The 19,617-nt window shown below is 40.0% G+C and overlaps 1 protein-coding gene across 2 annotated transcripts in view; it reads left to right on the forward strand.

The window, feature by feature from the left end:
• CDC5L (cell division cycle 5 like) overlaps positions 1 to 19,617 on the forward strand; it is a 35,455-nt gene that overhangs the window by 3,491 nt on the left and 12,347 nt on the right. For both annotated transcript variants that reach the window (XM_090136631.1, XM_031604945.2), the window contains exons 3-14: positions 460 to 621; positions 1,352 to 1,479; positions 2,307 to 2,406; positions 2,664 to 2,882; positions 4,258 to 4,402; positions 5,403 to 5,591; positions 6,571 to 6,719; positions 9,109 to 9,271; positions 10,629 to 10,793; positions 12,097 to 12,177; positions 12,510 to 12,755; positions 15,179 to 15,376. In XM_090136631.1, the coding sequence (XP_089992757.1) occupies positions 460 to 621; positions 1,352 to 1,479; positions 2,307 to 2,406; positions 2,664 to 2,882; positions 4,258 to 4,402; positions 5,403 to 5,591; positions 6,571 to 6,719; positions 9,109 to 9,271; positions 10,629 to 10,793; positions 12,097 to 12,177; positions 12,510 to 12,755; positions 15,179 to 15,376 (1,945 nt within the window). The remainder of the gene's footprint in view (positions 1 to 459; positions 622 to 1,351; positions 1,480 to 2,306; positions 2,407 to 2,663; positions 2,883 to 4,257; positions 4,403 to 5,402; positions 5,592 to 6,570; positions 6,720 to 9,108; positions 9,272 to 10,628; positions 10,794 to 12,096; positions 12,178 to 12,509; positions 12,756 to 15,178; positions 15,377 to 19,617) is intronic.

The following is a 19,617-nucleotide window of genomic DNA, read 5'->3' on the forward strand; positions in this document are numbered from 1 at the left end:
CTTGTTAAGCTTGGAGAAGAGAAGGCTGTGGAGTGACCTCATTGTAGGCCTTACAGTACTTAAAAGGGGCATATAAACAGGAGGGGGAACGGCTGTTTTCGAGGGTGGATAGTGATAGGACAAGGGGGAATGGTTTTAAAGTGAGACAGGGGAGGTTTAGGTTGGATATGGGGAGGAAGTCTTTCAGCCAGAGGGTGGTGAGGCACTGGAACAGGTTGCCCAAGGAGGCTGTGGATGCCCCATCCCTGCAGGCATTCAAGGCCAGGCTGGATGTGGCTCTGGGCAGCCTGGGCTGCTGGTTGGCCACCCTGCACATAGCAGGATTTTCAACCCAGGTCATTCTGTGATTCAGTGAATCTCATTATGATGATCTGAGGAAACACTGCAGTGAATTAGTTCAAGACAAACTGATAGATAACTTGGGACTGTCCCACTTAATGGTTTTTCACTTTTCAACAGGTATGAATGGTTAGATCCAAGCATCAAAAAGACAGAGTGGTCACGAGAAGAAGAAGAGAAGCTGTTGCACCTGGCCAAGCTAATGCCAACCCAGTGGAGAACCATTGCCCCAATTATTGGGAGAACAGCTGCACAGTGTTTGGAGCACTATGAGTTTCTGCTGTGAGTTATTGTTTTACTAGAGATGCACAGCAGGAAAATCTGCACAATCTGTTGTATTGATGCATCGTTCTCTTCTCCATTTATATTAAAGAATGGTGGTTGCTAGTAGAGTGAGTCCTTTCACTAGCAAGTCTCTAAGAACCGTTTCTTTATTGTTGATGTACTTAACATGAAGGAAGAAGCACATGGAATTCAGGAGAACAGGCTTGAATAGACTATTGTCAAGGCTGACCCACTTTTTGAGCTTCAGTTTCAGGTTTACGTGGGTGTTGTTTGTCATCCTGATAAGCATTAGTGAGTATGTGAGAGAAAAAAGGAAAACAAACAGCAGAAAACCCATGCTGTTGTAATGGCTGAATGTGCAGCCATCACTTCTGTTTGCTAGAGGGTTTCTTTGGACCATGAGAAGAGAAGGAAAAATTGTTTTCCCATGTGAGCTTTTGTAATTCTGATGATTGAATTCTCTGCCATCAGTTTTGTCAGTGTTATATTTTATATAATATTTCATCGTTATATTACAATATGTTGGTTTTTTTTTCTCATCTAATTTAATATTATCTAAATTTACCATGTTCATAAATCTTTTCTGCAGTTATGAATTATATGATAAGTGTAATGTATGATACAAGCTTACTGGTTTGGTCCATTTGTGGGGAGGTTTGAGAAAGGGCTGGTTATGCACCTGCAGGAGTACAGGGCTCATTGTAACATGCGTGCAATGTATTTTTAGGGACAAAGCTGCTCAGAGAGACAATGAGGAAGAAACTGCTGATGATCCTCGGAAACTTAAACCTGGAGAAATTGATCCAAATCCAGAAACCAAACCAGCCAGGCCAGATCCTATTGATATGGATGAAGGTAAGATAGGAATTTGTTTACTGTTTTTGACAGCTGTCTGGTTTCTTTGCTTTTCCTTTTTACAGAAATTCTGTACTCTGGAAGTGGTTTTTTTTTGTCTTATTTTTAATTCCTCCAGAGGAATCAATTTTTTCTCTTTCTTTTTGGTTTTATGTGAATTGTGGGCCTGGCCAATTGGTTAAACTTTTTTCATTTTCTCTTCCTTTGTAGGTTTCTGACATTCTAATTTCTTTTAGCCACCTTGACTGGCATTTTGTTACTTTAGCAAATGCTCTGTTGGGGGACATTATTCCCTCTGTGTATTCATCTTTTTCCTTACATCCTAGTTACATCCCCACTGAAACAAAACACAACTCAACTTTTTTTTTTTTTCCTGACACTTTACAGTGTTAGGAACTAAAAATTGCACATTGATAAAATTCCATGAATGCACCAATGGTGAACAGTCAGAGGTTCAGTATTATGGCGTGCTTGGATCTGAAAGTAAACATAACAAATTAACCATCATAGTGCTACTGAATCTAGCTGCAATTGAAGTTATTTCATTTCAGTAGTGCATTCAGTTTGCATCTTTATAAATATATTTTGATTTTCTGTATTAGTTTCTTTTTAGCGGTAGGCATTTTTACTTGAAAACTTTCTTTCATCTGACTGTTCAGAAATTAAATTGAAACAGCTTGGGGAAAAGTAAAGTTCAGTGATCAGAAATCATGTGACAACATTGATTCATTCAGCTTTTAAAGATTGCTAATCTTAATGTCACTTTTTCTCATTACTGCTGTGTTTAAGAGCAAAATTAATAGCTGTATTTATCTGTGCTATTGCAGATGAACTTGAAATGCTGTCTGAAGCTAGAGCTCGTCTGGCTAATACACAGGGAAAAAAGGCTAAAAGAAAAGCAAGAGAGAAGCAGCTGGAAGAAGCTAGGTAAGCATATGCTTAGTTTTAGATACTGAGACTCCTTTCATGGACTGTGGAGCATATGGAACGTATAAATTCAGACACAGGTTTAAGTCTTTGTAGAATTGGACATTTTGATAGTTACCTATGACAAGTTAATACCTGTTGTCTAAATATATGCAGCCCTTTCACAGCAGCAATTGATTAAATAGTCCCAGATCTTTGGATCCAGGAGCCACCTATAGATGGGCACTACAAATCACACAGTATTACTGTCTGTTTAGACGGCTTGCTGCCCTCCAGAAAAGACGAGAACTTCGAGCTGCTGGGATTGAGATACAGAAAAAAAGAAAAAAGAAAAGGGGAGTGGATTACAATGCAGAAATCCCATTTGAAAAGAAGCCTGCACCTGGTTTTTATGATACATCAGAGGAAAACTACCAGATTCTGGATGCAGATTTCAGAAAGCTACGTCAGCAGGACCTGGATGGAGAATTAAGATCGTAAGTATGTGTTATGCTTTGGGAGGGAACAGTGTGCTGGGAAACAGTTAAACAAAAACCACGTGTGTATATATTTGTGTGTTTATTTTTCTATATATATATGTATATGCTTGTATATATGTATTTTTTATATTTAAAAATAATTCATATCTACGATGATATTTAGTATATATAAGCATATATTTATCAGATACAAAATATAAAAAATAAATGTATAAGCAAGTACTTAAACAGCATTTATCTACTCATCTGTAAAAGCATATGAATACAGATGTAATCAACACGTGTGTATATATAAACATATAAATAGAAGTCATATAATAATATAATAAATATTAATAAAATATAAACAATAATAATAATAATGATAAATAATTAAATGTGTTAGTTTCAGGAAGTGTCTGAAATACTGCATGGGTAGGTGTTGTATTTTCCATGGGACAGACATAGTGCAGATTGCTTCTGCCTTTCTAAAATATCTGGTTGACCTTTTTGCCATGAAAATCCAAGTTCTTACACGCATCTGTGCTCTTTAAATGGAAATCCTTGAGTCTGTTAAAGCTCTTTTTATTTTGGCTCGTAATATTTGGAGTCCTTTCTCAAAGTCCAAACGTTACTGCTCACAGGACTAACTTCTATTTGTTGCAATATTATTTTTGAAATAATCTGAGTATTTTGACATAATAATCTTAAGTAGAATTTCCTTGAAAACTTCGTTTCTTCCCCTGCCTTCCCAACACAAGCCCAAAAACACTCAAATGAGTGATTAAATGCATATCTTCAGCTGAAGCCATATGACATATCTAATTGTTCAATTACATTCCTTGTCACTTTTATCAAGGGCTTTGTGCTGAGAGAATAGGTTCAGTACTACATACAATTTGGCTTCTTAGCTTGTGATGTAATTAATCCTTTCTGTATGGTTCTTAGTTCAGTGGGTCTGAATTACACTTTCACAGCCTGCATCTATCGCTCTTTGGAAAAAAAATACCACATTCATTAAGCACTAAAGGAAACATAGTTCCCATGTCCCACAGGAAATGTTCTGCCTTCAGCTGCTGCTGGAGGAACAGGGACTGTTCTAATCCATTTTATAGCTATCTCAGTTCTTGCACTGATATTTTGTCTTGCTTTGGTGATGACGGCTGAAACAACCAACCACCTGCTGCCTAATTTTGTAATGTAGAAGCATTATGCTGCTTTCTTGGAGGTTCTGCTGCAAGGTCTGTAGACCATATCTAATCATTTCTACATAAATCATTTAATTCCTCCTGACTTGTGCTTCATTTTAGCATATTTTGTTAGAGTAGAGCTTTGTTGTTTTTGGTGTTATTTTATAGCTGCTCTAAAATGATTCTTTTGTCTGTAATAACAGCGAAAGGGAGGGAAGAGAGCGCAAAAAGGACAAACAACACATGAAACGAAAGAAAGAATCAGACTTGCCTTCAGCTATTCTGCAGACCAGCGGGGTGTCAGAGTTTACAAAAAAAAGAAGTAAGCTAGTGCTTCCAGCACCTCAGGTAAACAGTGCATTGAATCATAGAATAATGGAATGGCCTGGGTTGGAAGGGACCTCAAGGCTCATGAAACTCCAACCCCCCACCACAGGCAGGGCCACCAACCTCCACGTTTCATAGCAGCCCAGGCTGCCCAGGGCCCTATCCAACCTGGCCTTGAACACCTCCAGGGATGGATGGGGCACCACAGCCTTTCTGGGCAGCCTGTTCCACCACCTCACCATTCTCATAGTAAAGAACTTCCTCCTGACATCCAACCTCAATCTTCCCTCCTTTAACTTAAAACCATTTCCCCTTGTCCTGCTATTATCTACCCTTATGAAGAGTTGACTCCCCTCCTGTTTGTAGGCTCCCTGTAGGTACTGGAAGGCTGCAATGAGGTCACCCCGCAGTCTTCTTTTCTCCAGGCTGAACAAGCCCAGCTCCCTCACCCTGTCTTCATAGGGGAGGTGCTCCAGCCCTCTGATCATCTTTGTAGCCCTTCTCTGGACCCTCTCCAACAGCTCCCTGCCTTTTTTATTGGAAAGACCTGGATACAGTACATTGTTCAGTAAACCATTTAAAAGGCCAAAGCCAATCAACAATTTCTGTTCTGTCAAGTTAGTATTGTAGTCATATTTATCTTATTATGCCTTGAGATTTTCTCTTTACTGGAAGGCATAAGTAGACCAGAAGCAATAGGTTTAGGTTTACCAAGTTGTTCTTGGACTGATTTTTTAAAGTAGACTTGGTGGAAAATGTCTGAAGGAGATACATTTCAGTGTTGTGTGTTTGAGCCTTCTGCGTCAGGGGGATGGGATGTACCTTCTGACAGTGGTATTTTAGAAACATCACTTTTTCTTAACTGGTTTCAACATGCATGTGGCACTAATGCAGTGCGTATCTGGGAAGGGAGTAATAGTGTAAGGGTGCTATTAAAACAAATGGGGAATAGCTCCTGACATGCAGTGTGAATTTTGTTTTTCTAAAGATAATGCTTTGTTTCGTTATTTTCCTTTCAAAGATATCTGATATAGAACTTGAAGAAGTTGTTAAAGTAGGCCAGGCAAGTGAGATTGCACGCCAGACTGCTGAGGAATCTGGAATTACAAACTCAGCCTCCAGCACTCTACTGTCTGAGTATAGTGTGACCAACAGCAGCATAGCCCTGAGGACTCCCAAAACTCCAGCAGCGCAAGACAGGATCCTACAGGTACAGTTTAAATGCACAGATTCCACTTTTGCAATCAGCTGAATAAAAGGGAAAGTAACATCAAAGCATTCCTTAGATGTGTCCTACTGGGGTTTGAGCTGGTACACACTCTGCAGGATGCAATGAAAGGCATGGATGCAGATCTTCCCCTGTCTGATCAGCTGTTACCATGTTTAGTATTAATCATAGAATGGCCTGGTTTGAAAAGGCCCACAGTGCTCATCCAGTTCCAACCCCCTGCTGTGTACAGGGTCGCCAACCAGCAGACCAGGCTGCCCAGAGCCACGTCCAGCTTGGCCTTGAGTGCCTGCAGGGATGGGGCATTCACAGCCTCCTTGGGCAACCTGTTCTAGTGCCTTACCACCCTCTGGCTGAAAAACTTCCTTCCTCCTAATATCCAACCAAAACCAGTGCTTTTAGGAGTGACCACGTTCACCTTCAGATGAACAACTATGACATGACTTATGTTGCAGTATCATGCAACTACAAAACTCAGTAGATTGATTAGCAATATTCTGTGAACTATTTTCTGCTATATGCTGTAGTTTCATTACCTCAGCTTATTTTTGGTTTGCCTTAATTCTTTATGGTGATAGGCAAAGTTAGAAGTGGGGGAGGAAAATATCTTGTCTTAGAAGTGCAGTTTGGGTGGCCTTCGGCCTTCATTGATGTGAATTTTCATGGTATCAGTGTGATATTTCTTGTGGAATCTTTAGGATCTTTAAGATAATTGAGGAATCTTTTAAATTTACGGAGTCTAGTAAACCAAAATGTAAATACAGATTAAAATCCCTTTCTGCAGAACGTTATGGTTTGTTAATATCCAGTATACTGATGTAATAGAAGTGCTAAACATTTTATACAGTTTGATTTGATATTCAAATAACTTCAGTTATTCTTACTGCTAGTGAATCTGTTAAACATACATAGCAGAGTGTGACCCTGAAAGTCTTAATACTATGTGTTGTGTGGTTTACAGGAAGCACAGAATCTTATGGCTCTCACGAATGTGGATACGCCGTTGAAAGGAGGTCTTAACACCCCCCTGCATGAAAGTGACTTCTCAGGGGTAACCCCGCAGAGGCAGGTTGTTCAGACTCCAAATACTGTGCTTTCCACACCATTCAGGTAAAGCAAACTCTTCTTCCAGTGGGTGCTTGGCTAAGCAGATATCTGATGGGGTAGGGAAGTGGGTGTCTGTGTGAAGAAGCAGATCAGCACTTCAAAACAAATTTCAACTCTCTTTTGTTTCAAGCATATATTGAGCAACTTTTTCGTTTTCTGTTTTTTGCAAACTCAGCCACATTATCTTCATCGCTATTTCTACTGTGTGCAACTCATAGAATCCTAGAATGGCCTGGGTTGCAAAGGAGCACAGTGCTCATCCACTTCCAACCCCCTGCTGTGTGCAGGTCGCCAACCAGCAGCCCAGGCTGCCCAGAGCCACATCCAGCCTGGCCTTGAATGCCTGCAGGGATGGGGCATCCACAGCCTCCTTGGGCAACCTGTTCCAGTGCCTCACCACCCCCTGGCTGAAAAAATCCCCCCTAAGATCCAACCTAAACCTCCCCTGTCTCACTTTAAAACCATTCCCCCTTGTCCTATCAATATCCACCCACCTAAACAGTTGTACTTCCCTTCTTATATTCTCCCTTCAAGTACTGGCGGGCCCCGGAAACTCCTCCAAGCTAAACAAGCCCAGTTCCCTCAACCTTTCCTCAGTGGACAGGAGCTCCAAACTCAGTCCAGGGTTTGGTCCAGGATGAGTTCTTCTGTACTCTACAAGAATATAAATTGTACTGGAGCAATACCAGGGGATTAGTAGTAAGGTGGCATGGTCATTCCATATGTGAATTCTAGCTTTTCCAAAGTATTAGCTCTGAGCTGAAGGTGGGAGGTCCCTTAGCCAAATCCATTTGGAATTTTTGAAAAGCTGGGGTAAATATTTTATAAGCCATATAAATCCAAAATTAAATATTCCTTATATTGCCAATCTAAATAGTGTGGGCTTGTTGGTTTAACTCTGAGAGTGGGTCCTGAATAAATATATATCCCACAAGAGCCAAATACCATAGAGCTAAAAAATAATATGCTTGGTACATTTTGTCTGTCAAATTTTTCAATCTAAGTTCTATTTTGACTTGTATCGTGCCAGTAGAAGTAGAGAATGAAGTAAAAGGGACCTTTATGGCAACTTTTCAAAAGCAGTTTTGTTTTGTTAAGAGCTGTATGCAAAAGCCCTGTACTTGTAATGAATCTACACTAATGATCTATTGGAGTCAGTGAGGTGTAGAATGAATAGAAATGTCCTGGGGTGATCTGGATGTTCATTTGGGTCATTGTATATTAAAAATATTTGTATTTTCTGAGGTATGGGGGTTTGTTTTGTTTTTTCAGCTTCTGAAGTTCCGGTTTGCCTGTGTAAATATGACAGCTTTGTGTCAACTAGGTTTGTTGATAAAAGTTCAGTGTTAGTGTAAAAATCCAATACCTTGAGAGGTTGTGCCCTCCATTAGATTTTATTTTGTCAGGTCCTGGTTCTAAGAATTATGTTATAACATTGAATCTTCTGTTGTGGATGGGTCTGAGACAACAAGAAAAGAATCTACTTACCTAGAAATAGTTTCTTCTGGAAAGTTAGCATAAAGCTTTTTCTGCTAGCATAATCAAGAAAGTATATATATTTATAATATGAAACATTCATTTCATAGAATTGGGAATCACGAGGTTGGAAAGGACGTAGATGATCATCTACTCCAACAATCCTCCTATCACCATTTGAAAACACGAAGATGATTTTTTTCTGCTTCTTTAACGGCTCCTTATCGCATTTTATTTTTGTTTTTAAACTGTTAACATCACCACGTGAAACCTCATCCTAAGTAGGCAAGAGAAAACTTGTGATTATCCAAGGCCATGTCTGTATATCCTGTAATTTTTCATGTAGCAGGTTATTGGAGTAATCTAGAGGAGAAGCAAGTAAAGCCTATGGAATTTAAGACATAATTCATTTTTCCTAACCTTGTGTGCTTAAAAGTAATTAATGTGATGCAATTATCCTTGGATTAGCAGTGAAAGGGAAGCAGCACTTTCCGAGTAATCCATTACATTGAAGATGGGACAGCTGTTACACTATGGGAGTTCAGAGTGAATGGCTTGCCCCAGGTGGCAGGGAAATGAGAGGTAGTATTTAAATCCTAATTACAACAGTATAGCTACAGGAATAATCTCTTCTCAGTGGCTGCAGTAGGGGGTTGATGTAGTTCCTGAAACTTCTCTTAATGTAATGATGTGTATGGATTTCAGCTTAACAGGTCTTTGGCACCTCGATAGGTTTAAACAAATTATTATTTTTTTTCTAATTGTATCTTAAATTTTCAGTGTCTTGTGGACATACACACAGAAAACTAGATTGAATTGATTAATTGTGTCATGTAACTTTTTGTGGTGCTCAGACATTGGAAGGTTGTGTTCTCTGGGGAAAAACAAAACAAAATTGTGTTTGTAATTCCTCCAGAACACCTTCCCAAGGACAAGAAGGGTTAACTCCTCGTGGAGGGCTGACTCCTAAACCTGTGGCTGGTACAACTCCTGGTAGAACTCCTCTGCGTGATAAATTGAACATCAACCCAGAAGAGGGAATGGCAGATTACAGTGACCCATCTTATGCAAAACAGATGGTAAGAATTGAAGTTAAATGCTCTGTTAATTATCAGGGTTTTTAATTTGTTGCTTTCTAAACAGAACTTTATTTTATATAAACTGTTATTTCTGCTACTTGTCTGTGGTCATCACCTGGTAAACTCAAATCTTAGCACTGTTATAACATCAATAATTCATTTAAAAAAACAGATTTTTTTTTCTGATTAAAACAGCTTTGCTTGCACCTAGGTGAAAGCACTCCAGAATTATTCATCAAAGAAGACATAGTTAAGTTTCAGTATTACTTGAATCTTTGAAGCTGAGTAGGAAATATACCTTAAAGAAACATTCAGTTTTCTTGCAGTTACGCTCAGCCCTCAAATCTTTCATCATCCTCACTTGCCAGTTCACCTACAGGACCTTTTAATCTATCCCATTAACAGCACTGAGCTGAAGGAGTTTTTACCATTGGTTTGGAGATGTCCAGTGATCTGAATGCCATCCAGACTCTTGCCTTGGGCAACAGATGTTTCCATGCCTGCAGATTGTGCCGGAGGTGCCCTGCCAATTAGTCTTCGTATAAAAATAGCTTTGAATTAACAGGTGGCACCTAGGGAACTCCTTTTATGTGGCTGATTGTGCAGCCTTAACTGTAACTTTGGATGTCTCCTGCAAGTGCTATTATTCTTTTTGGGCTAGCTTAGAATATCCATCTCAAGTATTTGTTATGTTCATCTCATAAAGTAACTTACAGACATCAGAGTTTCACCATAGCTTGAAGAGCAAGGCTTTTTTGATATCCTTGTACATATTTTGGTTCTGTTTTAGTGTGTTTGAAGTAAAGCCTTTTGATGTTAGAATGAATGCTGGGACTTTGGGTTCTTGATGAACTTCCAGATCTGGTGGTGTTCGTTTCCATTTTCTTTCAGTACAACAATCCACAAAGCTGGGATCAACAGCAATGAAAAAAAAAAAATAAAGTTAGGCTTACAAATGTGTGAGTGGGAATGCATTTTCACATTATTTTCAGTTCCTTAAAAGGCATTTTTGTGAATCTCTACACTTGTTCTGACACTGCTGGAAGGTGAAGATGCTGTGCTGTTGTTTTACTTTAGTATATTTCAGCTTGTTTGGAGATACCATTAGCTGTCTTTAGGAAAGCTCTATGTTTCTTCTAGCATCAGAGAGTTTTTATGTGGATACGCTCTGGGTAGTGTTTTGTAGGCTAGCCTGGTTTGGTAACATGCCTCTTGTCAGACCTCAAAAATTCAGGTTTTATTGGCTTTGTATGGTCCTTGTGTGTTGTTAATGTCCTTTGATGCAGATGAATGGAATTCTATCGTTCATATCATCAATGCCTGAATTCAGAGCCATATCTTACCACTATTCCAACAGGAGAGAGAGTCTCGTGAACACCTTCGTCTGGGGCTCATGTCCCTTCCTGCTCCAAAGAATGACTTTGAGATCGTCCTACCTGAAAATGCAGAAAAAGAACTTGAGGAACCTGAAGTAGATGAAGCCTTTGTAGAAGATACTGCTGATATAGAAGCCCGCAAGCAGGTAGGTATATGTAATGCAGAGAGTGTCTTTTCTTTAAAATACAGTGTGGTCCTTTTATGTTTCTCATAGTTTCATACATGTTTAGTGGAAGTCATACAGCTTCTGTAGAATAAGAGAGTAAAATGAGCTTGCTTTCTACCCTGCAATCAGAGTGAATGCACACATGCAGGCATAGTCAGTTTTCATTCTGAATTGTTTTCCTAACCAGTTAATGCTATGCAGTGCTCCTTTTCCTTTATGATAGTCTTTTTTTTTGTTCCCTCGAGGTAAAACATATCATTAAAAACATTTTTCAGCAGAGGAACATGCTTAAAATTACGCATGTGATTATAGTGCTTTTTTCAGTGTCAGGTTATACTGAAGGTTAAAATTTATTCTTTGGAAGTCCTAAGAGGTGCATTCAAATTCAGGCAGGCTGGTAGAACATACAGACATTACTGTGCAGTGAATTGGTCACAGTTTATAGGATATTACTACAGGATTATCCAGACAGAGAAATTATGAATAGATCCTTATTGTTTCAGAGTTATAGAAACCTGTAAAAAATAATATCTTTAAAATCTCTGTTCTGCTAATTAGATAGCTGTAGTAGCCAGTATTTTCATGTTATGTGTAGCCTTTATATGTAGAAAGTGGAGCGTAGGGAAAAATACTGTGTATGTCATAGAGGGGGACAGAGAGTGTTGGCTGCAGATTTAAAAATCTCTCTCTTACTGGCAGATTTCAAGCTTACGGAGGGTAGATGTAGATTGGATATAAGGAAGAAGACTTTTGCAGTGCAGGTGGTGAGGCACTGGCACAAGTTGTCCAGAGATGTGTTGGATGCCTCATCCCTGGAGAGGTTCAGGGCAAGTCTGGATCAGGCCCTGGGCAGTCTGATGTAGCTGTGGTGTCCCTGTGTTTACAGGGTACTTGGACTGGAAGACCTTTAAAAGTCCCTTCCAACTCTAAGGATTCTGTGATTTCCTGTCTGGAGAGTTACAGTAGAATTAAAACTTAATGTTGAGAAATTGGTAAAGAACTAAATCTTTTCAGGATGAAGGAAAACGTGATGGCTTGAAAAGGCATGTTAGGATTGCTATCCTCTTAGTTTCTTACTCATTAACATTAGTGGATGTTAATTATGATGCCATCACATAAAGTGTGAGCTCTTACTTGGCTCTGGGTTTGTAACATGAGGTCTTTGTTCTTTATGGAATCTTTGCTGCAGTAATCTGTTGGTGTTTCTATCACATATATTTATTTATAAGAAGCATCTGATTTTATTGCAGTAGCTGAAGTAACCTTTAGCATATCTATGTAGGCTCTTCGAGATGCGGAGCGAGCCAAGGAACTGAAGAGAATGCACAAAGCTGTTCAGAAAAATCTACCAAGACCCTCAGAAGTAAGTGGAAAATAACATTCATTTTTAAGAAAAAAAAAAAAGGTTTTAATTGTTAAAGGAGGAAATGCAGTTTAAATATATTATGAAAGAATAAAATCCTTTCTTTAGTATGCTGAACTCAGCTTTTCACAGTAAAAATATCAAGAGGTCTTTCATATGCACAGCTGAAAATATGACTGGATTCTGGTTGCTCTGTGTCATACAGCAAGGGTTTTTGGCACCAATTTTATTTGATTTAACTGATGAAAAAAAATCTTGTTCTGACAGAATGTAACATGCAATGTTTATGAACCTGTTTTGCAATGTTTGTGAACCTGTTTATTCTTATGCAGGTTAATGAAACAGTATTGAGACCCGTGAATGTAGAGCCACCTCTAACAGATTTGCAGAGAAGTGAAGAACTAATAAAGAAAGAGATGATTACAATGCTTCATTTTGATCTTTTACACCACCCGTTTGGAGAACAGCCTACTGGTAAGAAGGGGAAAGGCCCAGGATTTGGAACCAACAATGCAGAACATATGGCTTACTTGGAACAGAACCCTTATGAGAAGTTCTCCAAAGAGGATCTCAAGAAGGTGAGAATTGCACAGCTTAATTACAACTGACCTGTGGTCATCTTATGTCACAGTCCTGTGATCTTGTAGTAAAAGGTGGAGTCAAGCCTGTGCTGAGTTGGGTGATCTCTTAGTACAGACTAAATATGACACTGATAGCCTGCTTAGCACATGGAGCAGTAGAGTTACCCAGTTGTGCTTCTCAAGCTTGATTCAACAATACTGTGCTGGAGTAGAGCCTGCTGAGCTGTGGCAAGTGATCTTAAAAGCATACCTGCTTAGAGTGCTGAATGAGCAGAGCAGGCTGCCACTGGGTGAAACGAGGAGCTGTCTCGGTGTTCTGTTGTCTTTTGCATTGTAATTCCAAGCTAAATAGTCCTGAGCCAGGGGTTCCAGTTTGGCTCTTTTATGGAAGCAGCTACAGATGTTGCATTTGCTGCCAAGTGACAAACTGTTTAGACACACAGTGCTATTGTTAGATCTTTCAAAGAACTTCACCTGTATACTTGCGCCAGTAACTTTTTACCAAATACTTAGAGGGATGATGATAAAAATAAAGGTAAAATCACGTGCCACCAAATCATCTGTTTTATGCTGATTCCTGCTATCTGCAACTTGCATTCTGACAATGGCTGTTATATCTCTGCACCTAAATCTCATTACTTTAAAGTGATTTTATGGATAAATGAGCAGATTTTAAAGCCATCTTGACTGTATCTGACTAATGAATCAAGAGCCTAAAATGTAAAACACTGAACAGTATGTACTTCCAAATTGCTGTTAAGTGAAAACTTATACTTGAAAATTTCTTAGTAGGAGAAATTAAAGATGGAAAATGCAGCTAGATCAAGAATCTCACTGTCCTGCCAGTGTCAGATTGTTCCACTGGGAACACTCTGAGTGCTTTCTCTGGTTTGTTTTGAGTGCAAGAGGAATTCAGTTTTCTGTCTCTTCCCTTAAAGACTGTTGTGTAGTCACAAAATTTTTGTCTGGGAACTTCAGAATTCCTAGAATTTTTTTCTCCTGCCTGATGGGCAGAAGTCCTATGAACCCCTGTTCCTACTTGATGCGTAATATTTAGCACCCCCCCTTTGTCTAAAATCAAATTGAAACCATGTAGTTTTCCTATCTCTGAGGTCTCACCTGGGGATTAATTTTTAGATTTTTCTTCTGTTGTTTATAGAATATATTTCTATTAAAATCCGTTCATAAAATGCTCCTTCCTTTTCCTAATGTATAATTGTTCTTTTGGGAAAGATAAGCACAGCATTGTGAGCTGTAGGACTGTTAGCTCTCCCAGCTAAGTAGTCTAAGTAGTCACAGTGTAAAACAATTCAAAGCAAACTTTTCTAAGATTTAGTTTTGTCAGGTGTGGCTGGAGTAGTACTATCTTATCTGACCAGACCATCCAGAACAACTGATTATTTTTCCTTTTCCCGGTATCCCTGGGATCATCTACTCTTGTGATACTGGTACTACGTACTTCCTGGGCAATTAGCAGTTATAAAATATAGGTCTGTTTCCTGAGAGATCTGCTGGTCATTAATGGCATTAATGATGATATGGTAAATCCTGTTGAAAGGGTGGAGGTACTGTCAGTGATGCCCCATCGTCGGAAGTGTTCAAGGCCAGGTTGGATGGGGTCCTGGGCAGCCTGCTCTGGTATTAAATGTGGAGGTTGGTGGCCCTGCATGGCACAGAGGGTTTGGAGCTTCTTGATCCATAAGGTCCCTTCCAACCCAAGCCATTCTCTGATTCTATGAAATCTAGATCAGCAGAGATGTTTTAGTTACAAATAAAACCAAGAGGAGTTGGGCGCATACAAAGTTTTATGGCTAGATTCTTTGTCAAAAGTAGGAGTTATGAGAGCAAAGGAATCCTTTCAGTTGATTGCATTGTACTTGATAAACTGCTGTCAGGAGAAAGCTCATATCCCAGTAGTAGTTCTCAGCAAACAGAATGCTGCTTGTTAGTCTTTCCTTTGTTGATGCTTGCGCAGCTTATCTGTTAATGCTTAGTGTTGATTTTCTGTACTGTCTGGGAGGGACAAGCAAAAGGAAATGAAAAGTGATTTTTATGTCATAGAATAGCTGCTTCTGTCTTGTGAAGTTTTCCCACCCCTCAGGGTCCCTGCTTTTATCTTTGTTTTTCTACAGCAAGATGAAATATCTGGTTGTGCCACAGCTTTCATTAGCTACAGCAGAACAATGTCAGGTTTGGCCAAATTATGAGGGATAGTTGAGCTGTGAGCAGCCTTCTAGCCTGGGTTTCATTTGTAATACACAGCATCTGTGTTAGATTTCATAGTTAGCTTAACCTGATGGTGAGCTTTTGGTATGAAAAGAGAAACTGCCCCTGTGGATTGCACACTAAAGGACTGAAAACAAGGAATTTTCTTGTATGCTGTGTTTTGTAATTAGTTTATTTCTCATCATTTCCAACAGGCACAGGATCTACTGGCACAAGAAATGGAAGTGGTGAAGCAAGGAATGGGGCATGGAGAGCTCTCAAGTGAAGCTTATAACCAGGTTTGGGAAGAGTGTTACAGCCAAGTGTTATACCTGCCTGGACAGAGTCGCTACACAAGAGCTAACTTGGCCAGCAAAAAAGACAGAATAGAGTCACTTGAAAAGAGACTTGAGGTCAGTGCCACTTTATTCTGTTTGCACACTTCTGCACCTGCTTTTCTATTTTAATTCTCATTATGTGTTATTTATTTGCATATCATTCAGGTCTGTCAATGGCACTCCTTTAAAAAAGTTGTTGGGAATTCCCTTTGTGACTACAGAGATGTTTTTGAGGCTTTTCCATTGCCTTCTGTCCTTTTCTTTAAAAGTATTTCTGCAATATTCCCTGGCACAGTGTTCTCTGAACATGAGAAGAACTTGGTCTAGTATTAAATGGAGAGGCTGGTGGCCCTGCCTGTGGCAGGGGGGTTGGAAATTTGTGTTCCTTGAGGTCCTTTCCAACCCTGTGATTCTGTGAAGTCTCTGGTGACAGTCAAAACCCTGCCTGGATGCTTCCCTGTGCAACCTGCTGTGAGAAACTGCCTCAGAGGGAAGTTGGACTTGGTGATCTCCAGAGGTCCCTTCCATTCCCTGTGATTTTGTGATGTCACCCACTTTATTCTCAACTGGAGAGGAAGTCAGCCTCTGCTCTCCTTTAGTTCAGGGTAGCATCTTCGCAGTTTACTGAGTCTCTGCAATTAGCAGATTGGATGCCAAGTCTTTGTTGTTTTTTTTTTGTTTGGTTTTGTGCTTTGCTTCTGGTAGTGGGCAGTATTTCAGGGAAAGATGCTTTACAACTCTCTCTCTGTCCTAAAACTTCTCTCAGATTCTCATTTCAACTCAAGATTTGTTTTCTGATTGATGGAAATTTATGACAAATCTTTGTCAGGTATTTGACCATTGCCTGTTACATAGATGAAAGTTCAGCCAGTTCCACTGGTGCCCCAAAAGGACTAGAGTGGTTGTGATTCTATTCCTTTTTATCAGAAAATACTAGGTTTCTTTATGTGTATTTTAAATTCAAGTTTTGAGTTTGGTGTTGTGCATTTCCTTAACAAGTATTTTCTGTTTGTACAAAACGACAGGTCAGATAGCAGCATCTCACCAGTGTGTGTCTGCATGTGGTTTTAGTACCATGGGAGTGTACTGATACCAGGGGACCAAGAGTTGAAATGAGACCACTCTTCTGCTTTCTGAGTTGTACAGTGCAGCATTCTCCAGTGACAACTTGCTTGCACTTACTTATTCAAAACACAGCAGTCATGGGCATTAAGATTTGATGAAATGTCCTAGAATTGAGCCAAATTCTACCCTTCCTGGATTGCTGCTCTTTGTTTGCATTGCTCCATAGACTGCTTCCTGTGATCATTTGCCAATCTGACTCTCTTATCTTCATTCCAGCTCTGTTCAGATCCTCTGTTCTGAGCTCTCTCAGCCACTGTCATATGTTGCTCGTAGGTAAAATGCAGTGTAAGTGCAGTTATCTGGTTCACAGAGCTCTTTTGAAAAATAAGCTGCAAGGATTACTCAGTCACACTCTCACTCTGCTATCCAGTCATATCAGAGTTCTGATCTGCATGAGAAAAAGAAAAGCTTACAGACAACTTACACTTGGAGCCGTGTGTTGATTTGGTGTGTGCCCTGACTTTGTGCAGTCCTGTGCTAACAGTGCGTTTTCTGATACTGGATGTTTTTTTGTTTCGGCAGCAATTATCAGACTCCCTCACTCTCTCATGCTTTATCAGTTAGGGGTGTAAGTGAGGAAGAAATAATCTGAGATACATTGTGCTCACTAGAAAAGAGTGGTTTGGTCCTTTTGACAGTGATTTCCTTTGCCCCCTACCCAAACTATATGAAATGCCCAAGTTGTTTGTGGATGCCCCATCCCTGGAGGCATTCAAGGCCAGGCTGGATGTGGCTCTGGGCAGCCTGGGCTGTGACCTGCACATAGCAGGGGGTTGGAACTGGATGGGCATTGTGGTCCTTTGCAACCCAGGCCATTCTAGGATTCTATGAAATGCAAAAATAGATAGCTTTCATGGTAAAACTCAACTCTTTGAAAGGGTAGATAACAGCAGGAACAAGGAGAAATGGTTTTAAGTTAAAGGAGGGAAGATTGAGGTTGGATGTCAGGGGGAAGTTCTTTATTATGAGAATAGTGAGGTGCTGGAACAGCTGCCCAGAGAGGCTGTGGATGCCCCGTCCATCCCTGGAGGTGTTTAAGGCCGGGTTGGATGGGGCCCTGGGCAGCCTGGGTTGCTCTGAAATGTGGAGGTTGGTGGCCCTGCCTGTGGTATGGTGGGGTTGGAGCTTCATGAACCTTGAGGTCCCCTTCAACCCAACCACTCTGATACCATTTATGATAAAAGTTAAGCTAGTTTTAAATGGCTTCTTTGCACAGAACATGTGTTCAGACTTGCAGTATGTCATTATCTGTTTTCCAGAATACAATTTTAACCTAAAAGATTTTTTAAATTATGCAAGCATGAAACTATTTTTTTTCAATGATAAAAGGAAAGTTCATTTTCTTAAGTTTTACTCTATTTAACATCAGCGTATCTAAAAGTAAACAGCTGCAAACATCTCCTACCATGGAAACTACATCTGAGAGAGTACTCGGGCTGAATCTCCACTTGATTCATGTGAAATGCAGAATGAGTGTGTTTTGTAATGTCTGTTGATTGACGATTTAGTCTACATGCAGATTCCCCAAGCGTTGATCCACCGTTTGGGCCATAAGCAGGTCATCTCCATGGAGCTGGGTAGTTGAGCAGCTTGGCCTTAGTGCTGGGTTCTTGTCATGCTGCTGCTTGACCAGCAGAGAGCACCACCATCCCACATAATGCTGCCTGCTGCTTCACGTGCTTTCTCCCTGCTGTATTTTCCTGACAGCTTTGCAAGCACAGCAGCACCCAGCTTGCATGGCAGGAGGGGCTGTGCTGGCATCCCACTAGCAATCAGAAGGCTGTAACAAGTTTATGTACAAATACTTTGAAAATTTAGATATTCTACACCCAAAACTGCTTAAGAAGTGGATTATTAAAGCTGCGAAGTCAAGCAGTCAAAGTTAGGGAATGCACAAGCAGCCTTAGTCTGGCAGCTTTAATTTCCCTATGCATATACATTATGAGACAGTCTTTAATTTTGTGATTACAGCCTAGTTTTTTTTTCCACAGACTCATTTACTGTGCAGGATGGATGGTATTTGCTTAATGAGTAGCTATTGAATATTTTGTTTTCTCATCGTTGTTCAGTGTGTGGCCCTCTGCCTTTATGCTGCAGATTATTTCTGAGGTCTGCACTGGTTACTTCTGTGTGGGCTTCTTTATGCTGTTCATCTCTGTTTATATCCTCCCAGTATTTGAATAAATGGTTGCCAGTGGTATTAAGGATAGGTATTTAATGAGATAAGGTATTAAGTGAAGCAGGGTGAGATTAAAAAAAATCATTTATTCAGCTCCTGCTGCATTTGTTCATTCTGTCAGTACACGTTGCTCTCTGGTCAGCTAGCTAGTATTGCACAGACTGAAGGCTGTGTCAGGAAGAAAGCTTTCATTTGCTTATCAGCATCGTGTGGGACTCCATGAAAGAGACAGGTAACAAAGCACAGCAAGCTTTGGCTGTGATCACTTGCGGTGATCATCAAGTTCTAAGTCTTGCTAACATCTTCAGATTAGCCAGAAGCTTTGAGCTCTGCTAGACAAGGATGTAATTGCTTGGTACCCTCCAAGTGAAGTGAGAGCAAGCTGCTTCATGCCTTCAGCACACCCTAATTAGGCTGGTTGCAGGTGCAGGGATAGGACTGGGTTGCCTTTCACTGGTGTTTGTTGAGTGCAGGTGGACTTTGCAAAGTTAAATTGGAGCTGAAGAGCTCCACAGGTGTATGCAGACTGTGGTTCAGTGCAGCTCTGTTGCCTGACCTATGTAGAAAGCTCTTAAAAAGAGATATATAGATATATAGTTCTCAAAGTATAGATTACCAGCTGGCCTGTTCTAGTTAATAATAAATTGAAAGCACAGCAGTTCAATGAACAAATGAGTAAAAATGGAAATAAAAAAATGAAAATCAACACAGCTTTTTTTTTTCTCTCTCTCCTGTTCCTCAGAAATGATAAAACCTGCCTTCGTTTTAAGGTTTTTCCAAGGAATGTTGTCTGAAAGCAGTATCAGTTGAAGTAATTATTTTAATGGGAAGTATCAGAAAAATGTAATGAAAAGTAAGGTTATTAGTTCTGTTTTCAGTACCCCAAGGTATTTGCTTGTTCTCTATCTTCCTATGAGAGAACAAAAAAATGAAATAGGATCTGCCAGCAACAACAACTGATACTGGTCAGCTCTTGGGGCTGCCTCTTCCCTTTCCTGTTGCACTAAGATGA

Source organism: Phasianus colchicus, chromosome 2 (genome assembly GCF_987193195.1).
Source record: "Phasianus colchicus chromosome 2, bPhaCol1.hap1.1, whole genome shotgun sequence".
Lineage (NCBI taxonomy): Eukaryota > Metazoa > Chordata > Aves > Galliformes > Phasianidae > Phasianus > Phasianus colchicus.